Source organism: Amphibalanus amphitrite, unplaced genomic scaffold (genome assembly GCF_019059575.1).
Source record: "Amphibalanus amphitrite isolate SeventyFive unplaced genomic scaffold, NRLGWU_Aamphi_draft 000629F_arrow, whole genome shotgun sequence".
NCBI lineage: Eukaryota > Metazoa > Arthropoda > Thecostraca > Balanomorpha > Balanidae > Amphibalanus > Amphibalanus amphitrite.
Genome location: NW_024882123.1, coordinates 85,382 through 107,312, shown reverse-complemented (window position 1 = coordinate 107,312; position 21,931 = coordinate 85,382). Strand labels below are relative to the sequence as shown.

The 21,931-nt window shown below is 47.7% G+C and overlaps 1 protein-coding gene across 7 annotated transcripts in view; it reads right to left on the bottom strand.

The window, feature by feature from the left end:
* The window catches only part of LOC122363594 (GRB2-associated-binding protein 1-like), a 62,218-nt gene that overhangs the window by 27,181 nt on the left and 13,106 nt on the right, over positions 1 to 21,931 (bottom strand). For 5 of the 7 annotated variants that reach the window (XM_043333059.1, XM_043333062.1, XM_043333055.1 and 2 more), the window contains 2 exons: positions 4,323 to 4,451; positions 3,466 to 3,646 (listed from right to left, as the gene is read on the bottom strand). In XM_043333059.1, the coding sequence (XP_043188994.1) occupies positions 3,466 to 3,646; positions 4,323 to 4,451 (310 nt within the window). The remainder of the gene's footprint in view (positions 1 to 3,465; positions 3,647 to 4,322; positions 4,452 to 21,931) is intronic. The other 2 variants (XM_043333058.1, XM_043333063.1) reach the window with 1 other exon arrangement.

Here is a 21,931-nt window from a genome sequence, read left to right as displayed (position 1 = left end):
TATCACCGGCCGAGTTTGGTATGTATTTTACTGTATGCCAACGATGCCAACGATAAATTTATTTTCTGGACCGAAGCTCTTAGCCGACTTAGGAACGAGAACATCCCAAAATGTTGGCTTAAGTGCATTCTGGTAATGCATTTTTGACCGTGGTCAATTTGCTTACACCAGTTATTACCACACCCCTCTGGCTAATGTATTTGAATAGACCAGGCATACAGTAATAAGTGGTTGGTTGCTAATATCACAATAATTGATCTGCATTAATGAATACGTCTAATGGCTGTTGAAAACCACTGCCGAAATGTGTGCACGAACCATCTTCTCATTTCTATTGAGTCATTTTACAGGAGTGTCTCTGTCATTCAAAGTTATTTCACCAAAAGCACATAGGCTAACCAACCACTCTTTTGCTGGACGGCCGAACACCCCTCCTCTCACTGCGTGGGGGCAATACTCGAAGTGAGTATTCCACGAGAGGTCCCAGTTCCAGTAGTATTGCCTGGATTCCTCTATGCCACCCGTCCAGCTCATTATTGATCGTTGGCATTCCTTCCGTCGTCCTATCCAGGGCTGCGGAGTCGATGGATTTTCGGTGACTCCGACTCCGACTCCGACTCAAGCTTTCAAAAACCAGCTCCGACTCCGACTCCGACTCCGGGCAGAATTGTCGACTCCGACCGACTCCAACTCCCGACTCCGACTCCGCAGACCTAGCAGGGCTGCGGAGTCGACAGATTTTCGGTGACTCCGACTCCGACTCCGGCTCGGGTTTCTAAAATCGACTCCGACTCCGACTCCGACTCCGGTCACAACTGTCGACTCCGACCGACTCCGACTCCGACTCCGACTCCGACTCCGACTCCGCAGCCCTGGTCCTATCTCTCACGTTCCACATTTCAAGTTCAAATTTAGCCCGCCTCCCCCCACTTTCCCCCAAACTAGGAAAACATATATGTATACAACCAGTAAAACGCCTTTTGGGCGAAGAACGAGCGAGCGAGATAGTGAGCCCTGCACGTGCTGAAGGGCGAGAGGGTACTTCCAACGGGGCTTGTGCAAAGCACCCTTCTAACCGGTCGCTAGCGGTGTGCCAAATTTGAACGCAATCGGCCCAGCCGTTCCTGAGATCTGGAAGCGGTATTCTGCACGTGCGCACGTGCAAACGGGGGTTCAAACTGACTTTTACACGGTAAGAGCGTTAGATAGCCTCACCAGCGAACTGCCTTGTAACCGAGTTTCCTTGACCTAGGTGCAACCGATGACGTCACAGCCCAGGTCAAATGCCGATTTTTTTTTCACCGATAAAGGGCCTTTTCTAAGGATTTTTGAAAAATAAATTTAGCTCGAATGTTTGAATGGACGGATTGACAGAACCGGAGCCCACGTTAAGCAGAGCTTGTTGCGTAGACCCCCGACCCCTATCGTCCGATCGCGCAATTCCTGGTAACGGGAGAATTTAAATGCGAAAGTTTGACATGCCCTTCAAAGCCGGACACGTCCTGTCCGACTCAACTGACTCCGACTGGCTGCGACTGCTCCCACCAACCGCAGACCATGCCCGTCAGGAGTCTCAAATATCGAGCGCCGGAGCGACTCGAACCCGGGCTCTCACTACCGGGAGTCCGGTGCTCTACCAACTGAGCGACGGGAATGCGTTATAACATCAAATAAAAGGCATGTTATCGAAAATCATCGACAGAGCGATAGTTGCCTAATACAAATGTTGCTTCAAGAGGTCACCGATGCCAAGTCAGGTCACAGAAGTAAGGGCACTAACTGGGTGGTAACATATGCATTCTGCCAACGCTGGACCAGAGTTTAAACATTCAGGCTGAATTTTAACATTTAAGTTTTATATTTTTTAAAACGCTGAACTTTTTAGAAGTTGTATGACCTGTTCAGCCCATTTTTGGTCCATCACAAAGGGCTTGCATGTCATTTGCCATTAAAACGTGAATTAAAAAACTTTTAATGAGGTCTGGTAGCCTCACCAACTTCTTAACTGATTCTTTTAGTAGCTTTTGATTGGGCACTGCCCACGTTGTCTGTCTATGACACGATAAGAGGCTGCTGACATCGTTTGTCGCGGTTAGATAATACCAATCCACGTCCCAGTGGCTGCTCGATCGCACTTTTCCTTGTCCAGACTAGACTTTGCCCGGCACAGCCGTCGCCTCAGTGCCTCGGGCGGTGACCCGTTCAAAGGGGCTCACAACTCGTATGGTGCCGTGGCTCTCAAACCAACAGAGAACAGTGAGACGCACAGGCTCACTTTCCATATAACGCGAATAGCTGATTTTGGCGCCGGGGTTTCATTCATGCTAACGCCCAATCACAGCGCCGCATTTCAGTTTGTGTCGGGCGCAAAAGCTACTATGCTCCGCCCCTCCATCACGTGGCCTCAGTCACGTGGTGTTTCCACTTTTTGGCGCATGGCGGCGCTAGTCTCGCAGGGGCGGTGGTAGCTTGCTCCCTCGCCGTCCGGGGGTGATGGGTAGCAAGTGCTGGTGGCGGTGACTGTACCGTTGTGGTTGGTGGCAGGCCGCAGCCAGGCGAAGTCATTAGTCGCGTTTACATAGCATTTTTGACGAGGCCCTAGCTCATATACTTTGCGGTGATTTCGATCCAGTAATCTTTGTATATTTAGAGGGGATCATTTTGTAAATTGTAAAGCACTATTAGCATCTTTTGCAACCAAACAGGCGGAACTATATGCTTGCAGCAATCCTTATGTAAACGCGGCTAGTGAGGGGACCAGCCGTGTGCGGCTATGTGCGCAGTGCGCACGTTAAACTTTGGACTCCAAATTCTGCCATAGAACCGGAATGTAGTAGCGCGATCGGAGGGTAGAGGGCAGGATCAACGCAACAAGCTTCGCTTAGCGGGGGCGCTGTCCCTGCGAATCCTTCCATTCAAAAGGTTCGGACAAAATTGATTAAAAAAAAAAACACACAACTAAAATCGATATATGGCTAGGGTGATCGTTGGGGAGTAAAGGCCGCCACACACTGGACCTCGCATGCGGGTTGCGCGAGTCTGCGGTTATACTCATTCATAGAGTGAGACCATCATTCTCTTATAACTCACTCACTCCATGAATCCTGTGAAGCCGATACACCTTCAGAAAATTACAAAGTAACTCAACAACAGCACACCGAACCAACAATCGACTTCAACAAAACACATCAAAACTCGCAGCGAGGGCAGGCGAGGAAAACCGAAAGTTGACTCAGTCAACTTTTGGGATGTGATGCGAGGTGACTCGCAGGTCAAAAACTCGCAGACTAGCTCGCTAGTTGGCAGTGTGGGTCACTCAACGTAGTGTATTCTTTAAGTTTGAAGAAACTCGCAAAACCGCGAGCTCGCAACCCGCATGTGAGGTTCAGTATGGGGCACCCTGAAAGTGGGGCAGTTGATGATGCTGCAGCAGCTGGTTTTCCGGTCTGGCGGTGGGGCGCTCACCGTGCTCGTCGCCGTCGCGCGGGTACACCTTGAGGCCGCAGACGCGGCAGATGCAGTCCACCCACCGCTCCATTAGCGCCCGCGACTCGGCCGCCAGGTAGAACGTTCGCTTCGGCGTGCGAATGTCGAACATGAAGTCGTACTGATGCTTACGCGAGTCCAGCGTCAGGCCAGCGTCCACCTGCGTTCACAGTGGGTTCGTCAGAGCCACACCGGCCCCGATGGATGTCGGGGGGGGGGGGGGCTTGTGACGGCAGTAAGACAAAGTAGAGTAAGACGGCCATCGTTGCACCCCCTTCCGGCTGCTTAGAAATAACACTAAGACGTAAAACCGAGTGAAAATGTTCTTTTAACCTTTTCCGCTCCGGATTTCCGGAATCCAGAAGATGAGACATGGAGCTGATGCATCATGAGCAAATGCATTGCAGCTACCTCCGCAAGCCGTTGCAAAAAACCGTCTTACCCCATGGGTGTAAAACGGCCATGTGGGTAGGATAAGACGACCAAACTCTTTCATCGACCGCCAGATCAGAGTTGGTAATAGTTACATGCCAAAGAGTCACCATATTGACAAATGACAACGTCACTTATTGGTCCCCACATTGCCCCAGCAGACGGTAACACACTTTGGAAAGCTCACCTGCTCACACTGGTCGAGGTACATAGCTCACCTGCTCACACTGGTCGGGGTACATAGCTCACCTGCTCACACTGGTCGAGGTACATAGCTCACCTGCTCACACTGGTCGAGGTACATAGCTCACCTGCTCACACTGGTCGAGGTACATAGCTCACCTGCTCACACTGGTCGAGGTACATAGCTCACCTGCTCACACTGGTCGGGGTACATAGCTCACCTGCTCACACTGGTCGAGCTCGATCTTGCCTTTGAGCTTCCGCTTGGACTCGTCGCTGAAGTACTCGAGCACGTACTGTGACGGCAGGGAGCCGGAGCGGCGCAACAGGAAGAACCGCTTCCGCCACTTCTGCAACGGTCAGAGGTGTCGGTCACCGGACTCACGGCCGCATGGTAGGCCCCAACACCAGTCTAGCGCGAATCTAATCCCAGCACCGCTCTCATACACTGAAAGTGGTTCTCTGGCTTCTCAACCCATCGGTGACTGAGGGGGGCATTTAACGTACGTCGCCCCGTCGCCTTTTCACGATAGCTCAATAAATATGTAATTACGTGATTGACCTGAAATTTACAATAGCTTCTCCTATTTCAATTGCACATCGCCGATATACGGGATGTTCAGTTCAATAATTATCCCAACATTTATTTTCTGGCTAAAAGTACGATTGAGCTCAATTCTAATGATATACAACAATCATACTTTTATAAGACTTCCTTAACCCGCGCACCGACGCACAGTGGGGATTCTTCCGATCAAGCACGTCTTTATTCGTAGAGGGCAAACCATAGGTAGCATTGTAGCCAGATTGTGCACAGATGTTGGCTGGTGTGTTCTGGTGAGAATGTTACTTGTAAATGCCCATAATCAACATAGTATAGGGGGTTCCATTGGACCCCCGACTCAGCCGTTTGGCCCTGATGAAGCTAGAGCTTCGCGGAAAAATCAAGCGTGCTGCCTATGACAAGATGAGGCCGAATATATCAAATTTCAAAGTCTAAGGTCATTAGTTGACTTTCCAAGTCAGTTTAATGACCCAACTAAGGTTGGGAAATCGAGACCTCTTGAAACTTCGTAAAGTTAGGGTGTTACGGGGTATTTTGGGGTGCTGATCACGAATTGCATGTTAGTTTTGATCACAGACGATGTCTTTATGCATTTAGACCAGGTCGGGTCAGGTCAGGTCAGATCAACCAGTAGGCGTCCCGCCGGCCATCCATACGAGTAGTAGGTGTCACCTACTACTGACAGCTTCGTAACTTGGTACGAAGGCACCAGAACTACTTCGTAAATATTCAAATGGTTGCTAAATTCGAAATCAGCACCAAAAACTACCCTAGTAACAAGTAAAAATCGAAAAAGTGAGCCAAGGTCATCAAAGGTCAATGACCTTGACTTGACCTTCACGTGACCTTGACACCCACCATAATGCATGGCACCAACATCATTTCACATATTTGAACGTATAAAACCACAAAAAGACTGGAAACCGCGATAATGTCATTATCCGCTAGTCGACGTTCTCGATGCCAGACCGTTTTATTCCGAGAGAGGCAAAAGGTGGCAAAAGTTTGAGCAAGTCCCCAGACTAGAATTATGCGACGAATCGAATGGTATGAAAAGCAAAGTGTCAACTTTTGTCGAAAGTTGTTGATTTTCTATGTTTTTCCAAATCACTCTGCTAACTAAACTACCGTTTACAGTATATTTTGAATTTGGCGCTGCGAGTCCAAAAATTTGACAAATATGTTATTGCAATGCACCGTCATGCTCCAAAAGGATAAAGCTATTAGACGATATGCGATTTGTGATGCTGAAAATCGTTGGATTCGAGTTATAAGCCACACAACCGAGTGCAAGTTTTCAGCATTCATTTGCGCAAGGTGTATCAAGTGAGTAATGCCTGACTTTGGGCTCATTTTTTTGTGCTCAAACATATTATAATAGGCAAAATGAGACATTCAACATGAAAGTTCAGACAATTTTGCGCATAATGAGGTCAAAATATTGATTAAAATGAGAAGTCGGTTCTCAGACTTAAAGGGACTATCCCACCTTCTAAAATGTTGTTAAAACCAGTTAAATTGTGCCCGACTTTATAGATTGGATGACCAGGAACACGGTTCTGGCATTTATTTTTCATTAAACATCTTAGGCTTCCCATATTCCAAACACAAACTTTCAAATGTGTGACGTCACAGCCCAAAATTACCTCCTTCCCCAGGCCACATTACTGACATAAAGCTGATTCTTTTTACTCTGTAGGCACCACAACAAAGTTCAGACCAAGTTTCAAGCGATTTTTCAACGAACAAACCCATTTAAATCAGAATGACTAAACGAGGTGACGTCACACTAACGGTCGCTCCATGTTGAAGATAGGGCCTTGCACAAGGCCCATTTTCAAATGAAGGGAACGAATTTCTTCAACACCAAGAGGCCGCGGGGGTTGCAACCTAGATAGATAGTGGTTTCTGAACCTCGCCGCAAACTTGGCTATCTCAACTCAAACCCCATGTTAAAGGTGGGATAGTCCCTTTAAGACAGGCTAGATCGGGATAATCCCTACGGTGCGAAGGGGGTCTGCGCCAACTTAGAACCGACGGGGGGGGGGGGCCTGACATCTCGATAACGAAGCAAGATAGCGACAAGCGGTAAACGGCATGGGATACGCACGGACAAGGTCTACAATTTTTACTAAGGTCATTTTCAGGTCAGGTCAAAGATGACGTTACAGGGGTAAAAAGTCAAAATGGCGGCGCTAGATATGGAAAGAGGTTTTCTCGAATAACTTTCGAACTAGTCAAGATAGGAGCAAACTAAGGGCGTCATCGTGATCCTCTCGTAAATCCGCATCGAACCATATTATGTTGACCTCGAAAGGTCAAGGTCAAAGGTAGACCTCAGGTCACGTGACCTCGAGGTCATCATGTTTATCATTCGATGCGCCTTGACGAGCTGAACACAATGAGACCATCCGCGCGGCTGTATCTTGTTCCTGTACGGAGTTATTGGCAAAAAACATTTGGTGACCTTTGATGACGTCACATGACCTTACAGCTGCCCAACAGCAAAACAGACCTCAAGGTAGTGAAGGTTGATCGTATATGAAGTCATGTATGGTTTATGGGGCCATTCCGACTCGTTTTAGTGGTAAAAACAGGGAGTTGATTTTTCCCTCATTGACTTAGGTATAATGGGGAGGTCGAGAAATTGACCTGACCTTATCGGTCATCGATATCAAAATCCCGAAAGATACAAATTGTAGCTACTAATGACCTTATAACATCCTGCGATTTTCAAAGGCCTCCGACATCTACTGTAGCTCTGGCACGGTGACAAAGTTGCAAAAAAGTAACTTGAGGTTGGGTCAGTGGGTCATTCAAAATGACCTGGTGACCTGACCTTTAAAGTTAGTAGGTTCAAACTTGCACACCATGTGTAAAATTGATGAGAGAATAGTCGTAACAAATTTCGAAAAACCTCAGGGGGGCGGATATCCACCCCCCACCCTCCCACTCCCCGTAGCACCGTGTTTTAACTCGGACCAAAAACTGGCCAGGACGCGAAATATCGACTATTTTTAAACGTTTTCCTTTGGCAACTGTCGTGTTCAAAAAAGATCAGAGCATCTTCAACGACGGAAACTTTTTTCTCTTTACTTTTGAAAATGTTGAAAATGTACAACAAAGTCAGACAACTCTCAAAAGCTAAACTTCGGCAATCAAACGCAGAAACAGTCGGGGCATTCCACGTCAAATCGAACAAAAATCGGCTGTTTTGCACCTTACCATCAGCGATTTCATTATAAATTTGTGAGCGAGTTCCTGTGTCGCCCCGAACATTACATTGATGTTTTTTGCACATTCTGACCACAGGTCTTCTAAATATAGGGCATCGAATTTTTACAAAATGTTGCATCTTTATATTTTTGAACGACCATAACTTTGGTTGTACTTGTTTGATTTGAATGAAATAAACCTTACTGTTTAGGTAATTTTATAAGCATTTGTTTATAATTGCACCTACTTAAATATATGACCTTGAAATTTGCTTAACTCTGTTCTTAAGCACAAAAATTGAAATAGCAAAAAACACGTCACCTTCGATTTGGCTAATTTTAATATATTTTATAGCCTACCATATTCTTAACAACCTGTGAAACAATTAGCGTGGGCCATTCATAAGTTTTGAAGAAAATGGCACATATGCAAACGTATGTTAGCACGCGCAGTGGAGGGGGAAGAGTGAATTTCGCCCCACCCCTCCTGTTTTTCGCCAATATCTCATAGTATTAATGCGAAATTAATTATAGCTACATGTCCAAAATTGAATTGCACATCTCACCGTGCAAGCAAGAAGAAAATCGGTTCACAACTGTTCTAGTAATAGCGGTGTAAAGTGAACATCCTGTCGCCGCGGCGACGCGGCGACTCGGCAGCCGGCGCCGACCGCTAGCCGCCGCCTGAATTGTACATAGACTGTGCCGGGACGGAACGGAACGGTTCCGTCTTTACATCGCGCTCCTTACCGCTGATTACGTTCGATTCGCGTCAAATTTTGTGAGAAGACTAAGAAATGTACAGGCAATCTTATGGTGTAAGAATTTTGAAAATCGGTTGTTAACAATTGAAATATGAACGTGTAAACACAAAATTGTGATTGCTGCGTTTCCCGCGTCGGCCGATCCCGCCTCAGCCGGCGACATGTTACTCTTAGCAGGTCTCTAACTGTCATATTTATTATTGGATTAACTAGAAATTCCCTATACATACTCAAAAATGTATATTCTTTCGTACAGTGAAGATAAAAAGACGTGAAGATATCGTTGCGTGATAATGTTTTCGTTGAATTTTTGGCTTCATGGTGCATTTCCACACGGCTCAAAATTCACCGCAAAATACCGTTTGCCTGAGACACTTTTACTATGGAACTTGAATGCTTGACTACGATGACTATGTATTTCCATTCTCGCAGAGTTTGGGATATCACTAATCAGCAATCATTCATTTCAGAAAGTGTACACAAGCAAGCATGTCTTGACTCTGTCTTTCAAGGTCACGCGCGGTTGCGTGATGTTGATGCATGAAAACGGCTTTTGCCGCGAGAGTTATGAATGGCCCACTCCAATTTTTTTCACAGATGGTTAGGAACATTGTGACGGACATAATATGTAAAAATTACCCGAATCGAAGGTGACGTGTTTTTTGCTATTTAAATTTTTCTGTTTTAATTCAAGGTCAAATGCATTTCAAGGTCACTTCAATTTAATTTTATAATTAAAAATCAAAGCCTTATCAATTGCCTACAAGACCCTGTTAATATCATTTCGATACCAGAAAAGGAACCAGAGTTATAGACATTTAAAAAATTGATGTGTGGCATTTTTGGCTATATTCGATGACCTATATCTCAGCGATACTTTATCAAATTTCGAAAATATTATACGTAACTCAGTTTTGAACCATGCCCAGTCTGCCTACAAATTTTCAGAAAAATCGAAGGGGATGACGGATTTCGGTGTTTGATTTGACGTGGAATGCCCCAGTCGCCCTGCTTCACGTCAATATCTTCGAGCTCTGTATTGACCAGACTATATAATTTGGGTACCAAATGATAGCGCGAACTTTTGGCTTTGTAATGAGTCATTATTTATATAATTATAATGCATATAGGTGTTACTTTTATTGATTACCGTCAGTCCTTGCATTGGCACACTTTTTCGAAAAATGTCCATGTTCTAATAGGGCTACAAAAAATTGTACGCTAGTGTACGGTCTCGGACTACCACCACACTGTCGGTCAAGAAGTTGTCTACAAGCCCTAAAAATTTCATCTGCGCCTGAGTGCGCCGGTGTTGGGGGTGAACAGTTTTTTTAACGAGTCACGTCTGCTCCTGCTGAGCCATGGGACGGGTCCAGGCGTGCGTCAAGGAAAGATGCTAGTACTCCTCGTTCATTCTCTCGTCTGTTGTGACGAGTTGGTGGCCTATATGGAAGGTCGCCGACCTGTGTGCGACCTGCTGTACCCTGGGGCGTAATCAGCTGACGGCACGACCCCCACGACACGTGCCAGTTACATTTTCATGTGTCGCGAGAAGAAAACAAAGGGTCTCCGGAACCGGAGACCGGACAATGTCGGTGAATGACAGTTGTTCATTCAAAAACTGCTATCATTCCTATGAAATATACATTTCTTAAATATCAACAGCATTCTCGGTAAAATTAATTAAGTATGGTACCTATACAGGGTGTCCCAGAATTACCCGAACATTGCTAATTAGCGTACAAAATAAGGCAAACATGATTGCGCTTTTTTCTTTTTATCGTCTTATATAGTCAACTAGGGTGGCTGTGAAATAGCGCATGCAATAGATACGCTTGTTACAAGATCAGCCGACAATACTGGAAAATGCCAGCCATTGCTGGTCTCAGTTGTTTTACGGGTCTCCCGAAACTGGGTGTAGGCCTGTTTTCTTTGACCTCTTGCCGGAGGATAATACGATCATATAAGATAAACTTAACATCAAAGTGTTCCCAGGCCATAAGGCATTATCCCCCCCCCCCAAAAAAAATCTCCCTACACCACTTTTGCCGAGTTATCTATATTATAAATCCTAAATAATCCGCCGCCGCCGCCGCCGTGTGCGACGTAGTCACTTTGTAGCGCTTATTGCGGCGGCGTCTGTTGACCTATGGCCGTGAAATTTTACAGCAATGTGGGCCACCTTTACACGTAGGTCGTATTAAATTTTGGACATGATGCGGCCGGGGGTGCGCCCGCGGCGCGTGCTCGCGTGCCCATAGGGTTAACATTAGAATTGGGAAAAACACGTTATTGCTCGGGAACGGTAAGGGCTACGGGGGTGAAATTTTCACTGCAAGTCGGACGCGTGCACTCATTTGTCGTATTAAATTTTCGAGGGGGTGGGTTCAGCGGTGTGCACGTGGTGGGGCCGCGACCGGCGCCGAGCAGAGGGCACGTGCTTTAGGCTCAGTTGTTCGCTTAAAAAACTGAGTGAAAAGCATCAGAGCCAACGAAGGCCGACACAAGGCACCGCTCGCCAAGGGGATTCGCCAGTAAATACAATTAGGTAATTTGTTTTTGCAATATCTCAGCCGTTTCTGGGCCGATTTAGCTGAAACTTGGACTGTCGGTGGTAGTGTAGGGTAGTGTAGTGTAGGGTAGTGTAGGGGTAGGGGTAGGGTAGGGTAGGGTAGGGTAGGGTAGGGGTAGGTTAGGGTAGGGTATAGGGGTAGGGTAGGGTATGGTAGGTTAGGGTAGGGTAGGGTATGGGTAGGGTAGGGTAGGGTAGGGTAGGGTAGGGTATGGTAGGTTAGTGTAGGGTAGGGTAGGGTAGGGTAGGGTAGGGTAGGGTAGGGTAGGGTAGGGTAGGGTAGGGTAGGGTAGGGTAGGGTAGTAGGGTAGGGTAGGGTAGGGACTAGGGTAGGGTAGGGTAGGGTAGGGTAGCGTAGGGTAGGGTAGGGTAGCGTAGGGTAGGGTAGAATTAGGTAGGGTAGGGTATAGTAGGGTAGGTTAGGGTAGTAGGGTAGGCTATGGTATGGTAGGGTAGGGTAGGGTAGGGCAGGGTAGAGTAGGGTAGGGTAGTAGGGTAGGGTAGGGTAGGGTAGGGTATGGTAGGGTAGTAGGGTAGGGTAGGGTAGGGTAGGGTAGGGAGTAGGGTAGGATAGGGTAGGGGTAGGGTAGGGGTAGGCAGGGGCGGCGGATTCCGGGGGGCAGGGTGGGCAGCTGCCCACCCTGAAAAATCTCAGGGTGGGCAAAACTATCTTTTTGCCCACCCTGTTCTGGGTGGAGGCCCTTTGCTCGGAATAGAGGGCCGCAGGCCCTCTATTCCGTTTTTTTAGGGCCAGCCATGCTTGAAAGAGGCTAAAGGCTTCCGTGCAAAAAAATGGCACTTTCATGCAAAAGAAGGTTGCCTCAGGGTCACTTTGCAATGTTAAGATGAGGCTCTGTCGTGACAGAAGACCCTCCCACTTCCCAGTCCCTGCAAAGAGAGGCCCTCCCAGAAACGGAGGAGGAACTATGTGTACGTAGGAGGCCCCTGCGCAAATGGGAGGTCCTCCGTGTACAGAGGAGGCCCTTCCTAGCACAGAGGAGGCCCCCTGAACAGATGAGGAACTAATCGTGCGCAGGAGGCCCCCGTGCACATGGGAGGCCCTCCATACACATAGACAAACCGTAGTATACAGAGGAGGCCCTTCCGAGTACGAAGGAGACCCCCTGAAGTCTGAACGGAGGAGAAACGAAACGTAGGTACGCAGGAGGCCCACGTGCACAGGGAGGCCCTCCATCTAAAGCGGAGGAGTGTCGGATACAAAGGAGGCCCCTTGCACATGGGAGGCCCTCCTTGTACAGAGGAGACGCGTAGTATACAGAGGAGGCCCTTCCGAGTACAGAGGAGGCCCCCTGAACGGATGAGGAACTAAACGTACGCAGGAGGCCCCGTGCACATGGGAGGCCCTCTATCTAAAGCGGAAGCGTGTCGGATACAGAAGAGGCTCACGTCCACATGGGACCTCGGCTATAGCCTCACGGCTAGCTGGGAGGACAAAAAAGTCCACATGGGAGGCCCTCCACGCACAGAGAAGGCTTCAAGGCGCGTAGTATATAGAGGAGGCGCTTCCGAGTACAGAGGAGGCCCCTGAACGGAGGAGAAACGAAACATACGCAGGAGGCCCCCGTGCACATGGGAGACCCTCCATGCATATAGAAAACGCGTAGTATACAGAGGAGGCCCTTCCGAGTACAGAGGAGGTCCCTTGAACGGAGGAGAAACGAAACGTAGGTACGCAGGAGGCCCACGTGCACAGGGAGGCCCTCCATCTAAAGCGGAGGCGTGACGGATACAAAGGAGGCCCCTTGCACATAGGAGGCCCTCCACGTACACGGGAGGCGCGTAGTGTACAGAGGAGGCCCTTCCGAGTACAGAGGAGGTCTCCTGAAAGGATGAGGAACTAAACGTATGCAGGAGGCCCCCGTGCACATGGGAGGCCCTCCATGTTAGATATGTCAATCGGATACCAACTTTTTGGTATACCGGGATGAGGAACTAAACGTATGCAGGAGGCCCCCGTGCACATGGGAGGCCCTCCATGTTAGATATGTCAATCGGATACCAACTTTTTGGTATACCGATACCAAACCGATACCATCTTGGTATTTGATATTTCAAGGCTAATTTATTTGGTATTTTGTTGGTACCATGAATCCTCACTAATGAAAAAGAGGTTGTGAATTTGGTAAAAAGTTGGTATTTTCCTCACATTCCCAAATCGGTTCGGTTTCGGTATTTTCACATGATCATTGTTGGTATTTGGTTTGGTATCGGTGTCGCGACCTTCTGCCATCCTCGTATCTATTGGCGTCCTCTTGCTGGTCATCGCCCTTCTGATCATTGACGCCCTCACGTTTTTCGGGGCCCTCCTTCATACTGGCGCCCTGTTGAATGTTGATGACGTGGTCATCCTACCTATTGGCGCCCACTTCTTAATAAACGGCCTCCTACATATATTGGCGCCCTCCTGCTGCTCGCCAACCTACTACTATTAGCCCGCGCCCAGATGGGGGTCTGCCGAGCAACGCGGTCTGATGGGGGGGGGGGGGCATTTTGGCCCCCCCTTAGATCTCGAGAACCACGCAACATAGCGACAAGCGGTAAACGGTGTTGGATAGCCCCAACGGGGAACTACCTTGTGACCCAATTTCATTGACCTCGGTCAAACCGATGACGTCACAGGTCAGGTCAAAGGTTGAATTTTTACCGTTTACAGGCATTTCAAGAAATGCGTTGTAAAATCGAGTAAAATGGATTTCATTGAAAATCATCGATGGGGAAATGTTCTTCAAACACGTATTTTGCTATTTGAGGTCACTGATACCAGGTCCGGTCACAGAGGTCAGGTCACTGGGGGGGGGGGGGGGGGGTCACAATATGAAAGTGTCGTGTGATACATGTTTTATGGTCCATTTTACATGACAAATGCGATTATGTGGGTCAGACAGACTTTAGGGCCAGCTTAGGTCACGTTTTAGTCAAGGTCAGGTCAAGGTCAGGTCAAGGTCAGGTCAAATGAGGTCAAATTTCAAAGTTGATATATTTGCATAAAATGGGTATCGATTCGATGCAGCTCGTCACGGCGAGTTCAATGGTGGTCTTGGTTTTGCGCTACGAGGTCTAGAATTGCTAAAAATGAAGTTCAAAAATTTGACGTCATCAATTTTAACAGTTTTTTCGCTATAACTTGGCCAAAAAAAGAGGTATCGATCTAAAATTTGGTATGTATATCGAACAGCGCAGGGACTATCACATATATTCCGGTTTTTCGAAATTCGAAAAAAATTGGAAATTTTTTGAATTTTTCTAAAAGAAATCATTTTTTTATTTTTGGGGGTCAAAATCCCAACATTTTGAAAATCCGAGATGGCAGTTTTGTAGCGCCGTCTTTTCTCTATACAACCACATAAAGAACTTTAAAATTGCTTGTTAACTGTAGAATTGGTGAGCGTTTCAAGATGTCATGTTTTTTGCTCATTTTTACTCGAACATGACCTCAGTTTGACCTCAATAACTCCTGACCTGAGGTGACCTGTGACTTGAAATTTTGTGTGAAGGTGTCAAATTGATGCCCGGTAAGGTACCCAAAATTTGGCGGCGCTGCGCGCCGCCGTTTTCTCGCTATTTAAGAAAAACCACAGGGGGGGGGGGCAAAATGGCCCCCCATCAGGGCGCGGGTTAGTGCTATCCTAGCGAATGTTGATCGGGGCTCTCCTACCCTTTGGCGCCTTCATGTTGATTGCCGTCCTTCCACACATTGGCGTCCTTTTCTTGATAGCCATCCTCCTACCTATTGGCGCCGTCTTGTTGATCACCGCCCTTCTGAGCACAAGCGCCCTCCTGTTGATCGGCGTCCTTCCTCCTCACAGACGACGTCCTATTCAATATCACCGTCTTGGGAAAAACGCCCTCTAACTATTGGTGTTTCTGTTTTCCTGTCATTCGCCGCCCTTCTACCCATTGGCGCCCTCCCGATGTTCGCAACCCAAGCCTACCTATTGGTGCCTTCCTGTCGAATGTTGATCGGGGCTCTCCTACCTTTTGGCGACCTCCTGTTTAATGTTGATCGGGGGCCCTACTACCTATTTAGCGCTCTCCTGATGATCTCCGCCCTCTCAACCATTGGCACTATCCTGCCGATCACAGCCCATCTACCTATTGGCGACCTCCGTTGATCGCTGCCCTCCTATCATTTATCTACTCGTAAGCTTAAGCGCTTAAGTATGTGTCCCAGCATAGCCGTTCTCTTGCACAATGTGATGCATTGCCTGGGAAAACTGATACAATGGAACGTGTATTCAGCACAATGAATGAAGTATACCTACCAAATGTATGAGTAGATAAGTGAAACTTTTTTAAATATAAAGGTACTGTATTAAAGAAAGCATTTGCAAACGCGTTTCGAATATATCTTCGTCAGTGCTAGCTTCCTATACCTAATACAAAATCAAAATGGTACAAAAGTTCACAACTCATCACAAGTACACACCCAGACCGCAAATCACCCCTCCTAAGGTGTAAAAGCCCCTTATGGTTGACACACTTTGAATTAATGCCGACTCCTATATATACCTACCAAAGCTATTTACGCTCTAACATGGATGAAACCCGTCTTGGTCTTAACTGATTGATTTTACAACCATGACTGGTGTTTCTGAAGATTGTTGCTGCTATGCTGCTGCATTCTCGCTGTGAGCTTGCATGCTTTCGCATCTCTTGCTCCGGTGTCGAATCGATACGGTGATTTGGTGTGGATGCCGTCACCAATAAACTTTTTCTACACCGTCACCCATGGGCAGAACGTCTCCACCAACCTTTATTTTTGTCCCACTAACTTTGCTAAAGGGACAAGAAAAGCTTCGAATGGTGAATGCATAACAGGTGTGCCTAAAAAGCAGAAAAAGGTTGTTTTTTGACAATTCTACGGGACTTCGGCGCGGCATTTAACCCACGAGCCGCTGGGGGGGGCATAAAGTTGCCCCCCCCCCCTTTACGTTTTGTGGAATATCTCCGAAACCTGATGAGCTACGAACGTGAAACTTGGCATAGCTTCAAATGAATACCTAGGCAATGTTTGAAAAAAGTTTGGTGGTTGTAGCATCTAAGATGACGTCACAGTCATAAAGTTTTGTCGTTTTCCGATATGGACCGTTTCTGATGACGCTGAGCATGAAACTCAACTGTAAATGAACTAGACAGCACCTGCTGTCATCCTAAAACATTTAAATACACTTCCATCTAGTTCCTAACCAATAATCGTCCCTTTATATTCGGTCCCATATACCTGATGTATCGTGAGGAAACTGAGAGTCGCAAATCTATAATTTGACTTATGACGTCACTGTGACGTCATTTCAAATGGGATCGACACCAAATTTGGACAAAATCTGGGCTAGGTATTCAGGAAGATGTGTGCAAAGTTTCGCTTCTCTATCTCTTCGCGTTGCGACGATATCGCCGCGGAAGTAAAGGGGGGGCAACTATATGCCCCCCCCAGCGGCCGGCGGGTGGCGCGGAGGCCCAGCGGCCGCCGGGTTAATAAAGAACGTATGGTCGAAAGAAATTTGGTACCCACAGGCCAATCGCTTGCAGCCTTTTTGTCGCGTGTAATATTAACCCGATACCAAGTTTCGCAGCACTGCGCGTCGCCGCTTTCCTTACATACGCAAAAAAAAGCTGGTGGCGTGGTAAAAACGCCCCCCCCCCCCCCCTCCTGAGCGATCGCTAAGGATTTTTTTTTATATCGCTACCGTACATACGGCGCCCTCCTTGGGTGAGGTGGCGCCCTCCTAACCTTTGCTCCCCGCGATATTCTAATCACGCCGCTGACTACAATTTTGAATTTTGTTTTCGTTGAATTGGCTGGCGGAAAAAATATGCTTGTAGAGCAGATTATGCTAGTTGGTTTACTTCGGTGATACACGTTTACCCCTCCGTTCGTTCACTCACCAGATCTAGGAGGCCCCTATACACAAAAGGCCCCTTTTCGCCAGGAGGCCCCCACGATATCTTGCCCACCCTTTCAGAAATGCAATCCGCCGGCACTGGGGGTAGGGTTGAGTTCAAAAAGGGCCCAACATACAAAACACTTGAACACCCCGCAAGTCGCAACTATCACCATCCCTTACAGTTCAATTAAAAACAGCTACCCAAATCTACCCAAATAATACACCTAAAAATACAAGTCCATCACCCAAACTAATGCGCCCGTAACATAACATAAATCAAAACATACAGTTATCGCGTAAACCTGTACCTCTAGTCTATATTATAAATCCTAAAAAGTACCCCGCCGCCCACGCCGTGTGCGACGTAGTCACTTTGTAGCGCTTATTGCGGCGGCCTCTGTTGACCTACGGCCGTGAAATTTTACAGCGATGTGGGCCACCTTTACACGTAGGTCGTATTAAATTTTGGACATGATGCGGCCGGGGGTGCGCCCGCGGCGCGTGCTCGCGTGCCCTTAGGGTTAACATTAGAATCGGCAAAAACACGCTATTGCTCGGGAACGGTAAGGGCTACGGGGGTGAAATTTTCACTGCAAGTCGGACGCGTGCACTCATTTGTCGTATTAAATTTTCGAGGGGGTTGGTTTAGCGGTGTGCACGTGGTGGGGTCGCGACCGGCGCCGAGCAGAGGGCACGTGCTTTAGGCTCAGTTGTTCGCTTAAAAAACTGAGTGGGCCGGCAGGTCATTGACCTTTGACAACGAAGGCCGACACAAGGCACCGCTCGCCAAGAGGATTCGCCAGTAAATACAATTAATTTGTTTTTGCAATATCTCAGCCGTTTCTGGGCCGATTTAGCTGAAACTTGGACTGTCGGTGGTAGTGTAGGGTAGTGTAGGGTAGGGTAGGGTAGGGTAGGGTAGGGTAGGGTTGGGTAGGGGATTGTAGGGTAGGGTAGGGTAGGGTAGGGAATTGTAGGGTAGGGGTAGGGTAGGGTAGGGTAGGGTAGGGTAGTGTAGAGGTAGGGTGGGGTAGGGTAGGGTAGGGTAGGTTAGGGTAGTGTAGGGTAGGGGTAGGGTAGGGTAAGGGTAGGGTAGGGTAAGGGTAGGGTAGGGTAGGGTATGGTAGGTTAGGGTAGGGTAGGGTAGGTACGGTAAGGTAGGGTAGGGTAGGGTAGGGTAAGTTAGGAGTAGGGTAGGGTAGGGTTGGGTAGGGGATTGTAGGGTAGGGTAGGGTAGGGTAGGGTAGGGAATTGTAGGGTAGGGGTAGGGTAGGGTAGGGTAGGGTAGGGTAGTGTAGAGGTAGGGTGGGGTAGGGTAGGGTAGGGTAGGTTAGGGTAGTGTAGGGTAGGGGTAGGGTAGGGTAGGGTAGGGTAAGGGTAGGGTAGGGTAGGGTAAGGGTAGGGTAGGGTATGGTAGGGTAGGTTAGGGTAGGGTAGGGTAGGGTAGGGTAAGGTAGGGTATGGTAGGGTAGGGTAGGGTAGGGTAGGGTAAGTTAGGAGTAGGGTAGGGTAGGGTATGAGTAGGGGTAGGTAGGGTAGGGGTAGGTAGAGTAGGGTAAGGTAGGGTAGTGTAAGGGGGTAGGGTAGGGTATGGTAGGGTAGGGTAGGGTAGGGTAGGGTAGGGTAGGGTATGGTAGGGTAGGGTAGGGTAGGGTAGGGTAGGGTAGGGTAGGGTAGGGTAGTGTAGGGGTAGGGTAGGGTAGGGTAGGGTACAGTAGGGTAGGGGTAGGGGTAGGGTAGGGTAGGGTAGGGTTTGGTAAGGTAGGGTAGTGTAGGGGTAGAGGTAGGGGCAGGGTAGGGTAGGGGTAGGGTAGGGTAGGGTAGGGGTAGGGTAGGGTAGGGTAGGGTAGGTTAGGGGTAGGGGTAGGGTAGGGTAGGGTAGGGTAGGGTAGGGTTGAATTGAGTAACATCCTAACTTATTAACCCTCGCCCCGTTGGGGGGGGGGCCATTTTGGCCCCCCCCCTGTGGTTTTTCCTGAATAGCAAGAAAACGGCGGCGCGCAGCGCCGCCAAATTTTCAGTACCTTCCCGGGCATCAATTTGACACCTTCACACCAAATTTCAAGTCTTAGGTCACCTTAGGTCAGGAGTTATTGAGGTCAAACTGAGGTCATGTTCGAGCAAAAATGAGCAAAAAACATGCAATCTTGAAACGCTCACCAAATCTACAGTTATCAAGCAATTTCAAAGTTCTTTATATGGTCTAGTAGGCAAAAGGCGGTGCTACAAAACTGCTATCTCGGATTTTCAAAATTTTTGGTTTTTGACCCAAAAAAAATCAAAAAATTGATTTTTTAGAAAAACTTTGAAAAAATCCAAAATTTTTCCGAATTTCGAAAAAACCGGAATATATGTGATAGCTCCAGCGCTCTTCTATATACATACCAAATTTCAGATCGATATCTCGTTTTTTGGCCAAGTTATAGCGAAAAAACTGTTCAAAAATGATGACGTCAAATTTTTGAACTCAATTTTTAGCAATTCTAGACCTCGCACGGCAAAACAAAGACCACCATTGAACTCCCCGTGACGAGCTGCATCGATTCGATACCCATTTTATGCAAAAATATTAACTTTGAAATTTGACCTAATTTGACCTGACCTTGACCTGACCTTGACCTGACCTTGACCAAAACGTGATCTAAGCTGGCCCCAAAGGCTGCCTGACCCATATAATCGCATTTGTCATGTAAAATGGACCATAAAACATGTATCACACGACACTTTCATATTGTGACCCCCCCGTGACCTGACCTCTGTGACCTGACCTGGTATCAGTGACCTCAAATAGCAAAATATGTGTTTGAAGAACATTTCCCCATCGATGATTTTCAATGAAATGCATTTTACTCGATTTTACAACGCATTTCTTGAAGTGCCTGTAAACGGTGAAAATTGGACCTTTGACCTGACCTGTGACGTCATCGGTTTGACCTAGGTCAATAAAATTGGGTCACAAGGTAGTTCCCCGTTGGGGCTATCCAACGCCGTTTACCGCTTGTCGCTATGTTGCGTGGTTCTCGAGATCTTAGGGGGGGGGCCAAAATGGCCCCCCCCCAACCGGGCGCGTTGCTCGGCAGAGCCCAACGGGGCGCGGGTTAATGGCTCGAACAACTCGCATGCATCACCATCATACTTTATAGTTCAATTAAAAGCAGTTACCCAGTTCTACACAAATAATACCAATAAAAATGCAAGTTTCTACACCCAAACTAATGCATCCGTTTATCATACATATCAAAACATACAGTTATCGCGTAAACCTGTACCTCTAGTTTACATCTAAAGTGGAGAAGCTCCATATCTGAACATGGCGCGACCTTTGCCTTCCAACAGATTTGGTTTCCAAAACAAACCCGTTCATGGCCATTTGGTTCACGACATCCAGTTTTTGTACTGGTAGAATATTAACGCAGTAGTACTCCGTGCTAAAGGTTGTCTTTGGGCCATCATATCAAGCCGAATGAGTGCACGGTGGCTCAAAATGTCTCACAATTTGATTTTCGACGGGTGCTGTTGGGGCGTTGTAGCCATCTGACGTTCACACACGCCTTTTTCGGGCGCTTCAAATGACAGAATACCTTCGTTAGACCACAATGTGTGCTTCAATATACTTTTTTGTTGTATATGTTATGTTTTTGGAATGTATATGTTGCAGGCACTTTAGAAAATCAGTCATTTTGTAAAATGCCTAGGCATTTTACAAAAAGACGGCTGTTTGAAAAATGACTGAACGCAACCAGGCTTTTTTCAAAATGGCTAGCCATTTTACAAAATGACTAGGCATTTTGCAAAATGCCTGACCAGCATGGAACGTAGATCCCACTACAGATACTATGGCCAACAGTTTTTGGACGTCTTCCTATACCCTATAGGTACGTGTTCAGCCTGTAGCTGATCGATTTGAAGCTCTGTGATGACGACAATGCTGAGTAACGACCAGGTTGACGCACGGACGCTCACTCACAGCCCACGCATCAACAAAGAAGCCCAGTGTGGACCACCCCTCCCCTCCTCAGTTGACTGGACAGCGCTCATTGGCTCTAAGGAACTTCAACAAGTCTACCCTAGGCCTACGCCTCGCGTGAGTAGACGCACCGAGGTGCGGGGCGGCGCGGGCGGGGGCAGAGGTCGGGGTGGCAACAGCCACCACGACCGGTGTTTGTGCACGCACGATGGTGTTTGTTTCCGTAGTGTTGTCCCTATAGCTGAGGACGATGGAGCCGCGGGAAAAAGTAGTTCACGCGTCCTGCCCGCCCCTAACCCAACCCGGCTAACCGGAGGCCGACACTATCAAGGGTCGGCCGGCCGGCCGGGCGCGCGGCTCGCCAACCTATCGGGTTGACGGGTCGCGGGCCCGGCCGGCGGCCTGGGGCATCGCCCCAGCGAGAACGGGAATATGTGTAATTTCGCGGGGCGATGCGGGGCGGGGCAGGAAAAAATGTGTGTGTAATGGAAGTATGCAATGTATTACCTAATGTGTAATGTAAGGTATGCTAAGTGTAAAACCAAAGTGTGCACATGAAAATGTTATGTTGTATTGAAAATAAAGTGAAAAAAAGTCTACCCTAGGCCTAGTCCACGCAATTGTTTACAGTATTATTGTTTAGGTTTTCTTCCTAACTTTTCTTTGGAATAAAAAAGCTCTCTGATCACAATGAATATTAAAGCAATAATTAACAAAACACGATTAATTTTGTTCTGTGGCAACAGCTTTGAGTACCTACTTGCACGGTCCCAGTTAAAAATATCAAGCTCCACATCGGAAGAATCATCAGGTCGCTTGGCGTAGGACGAGAGCGTTGGTT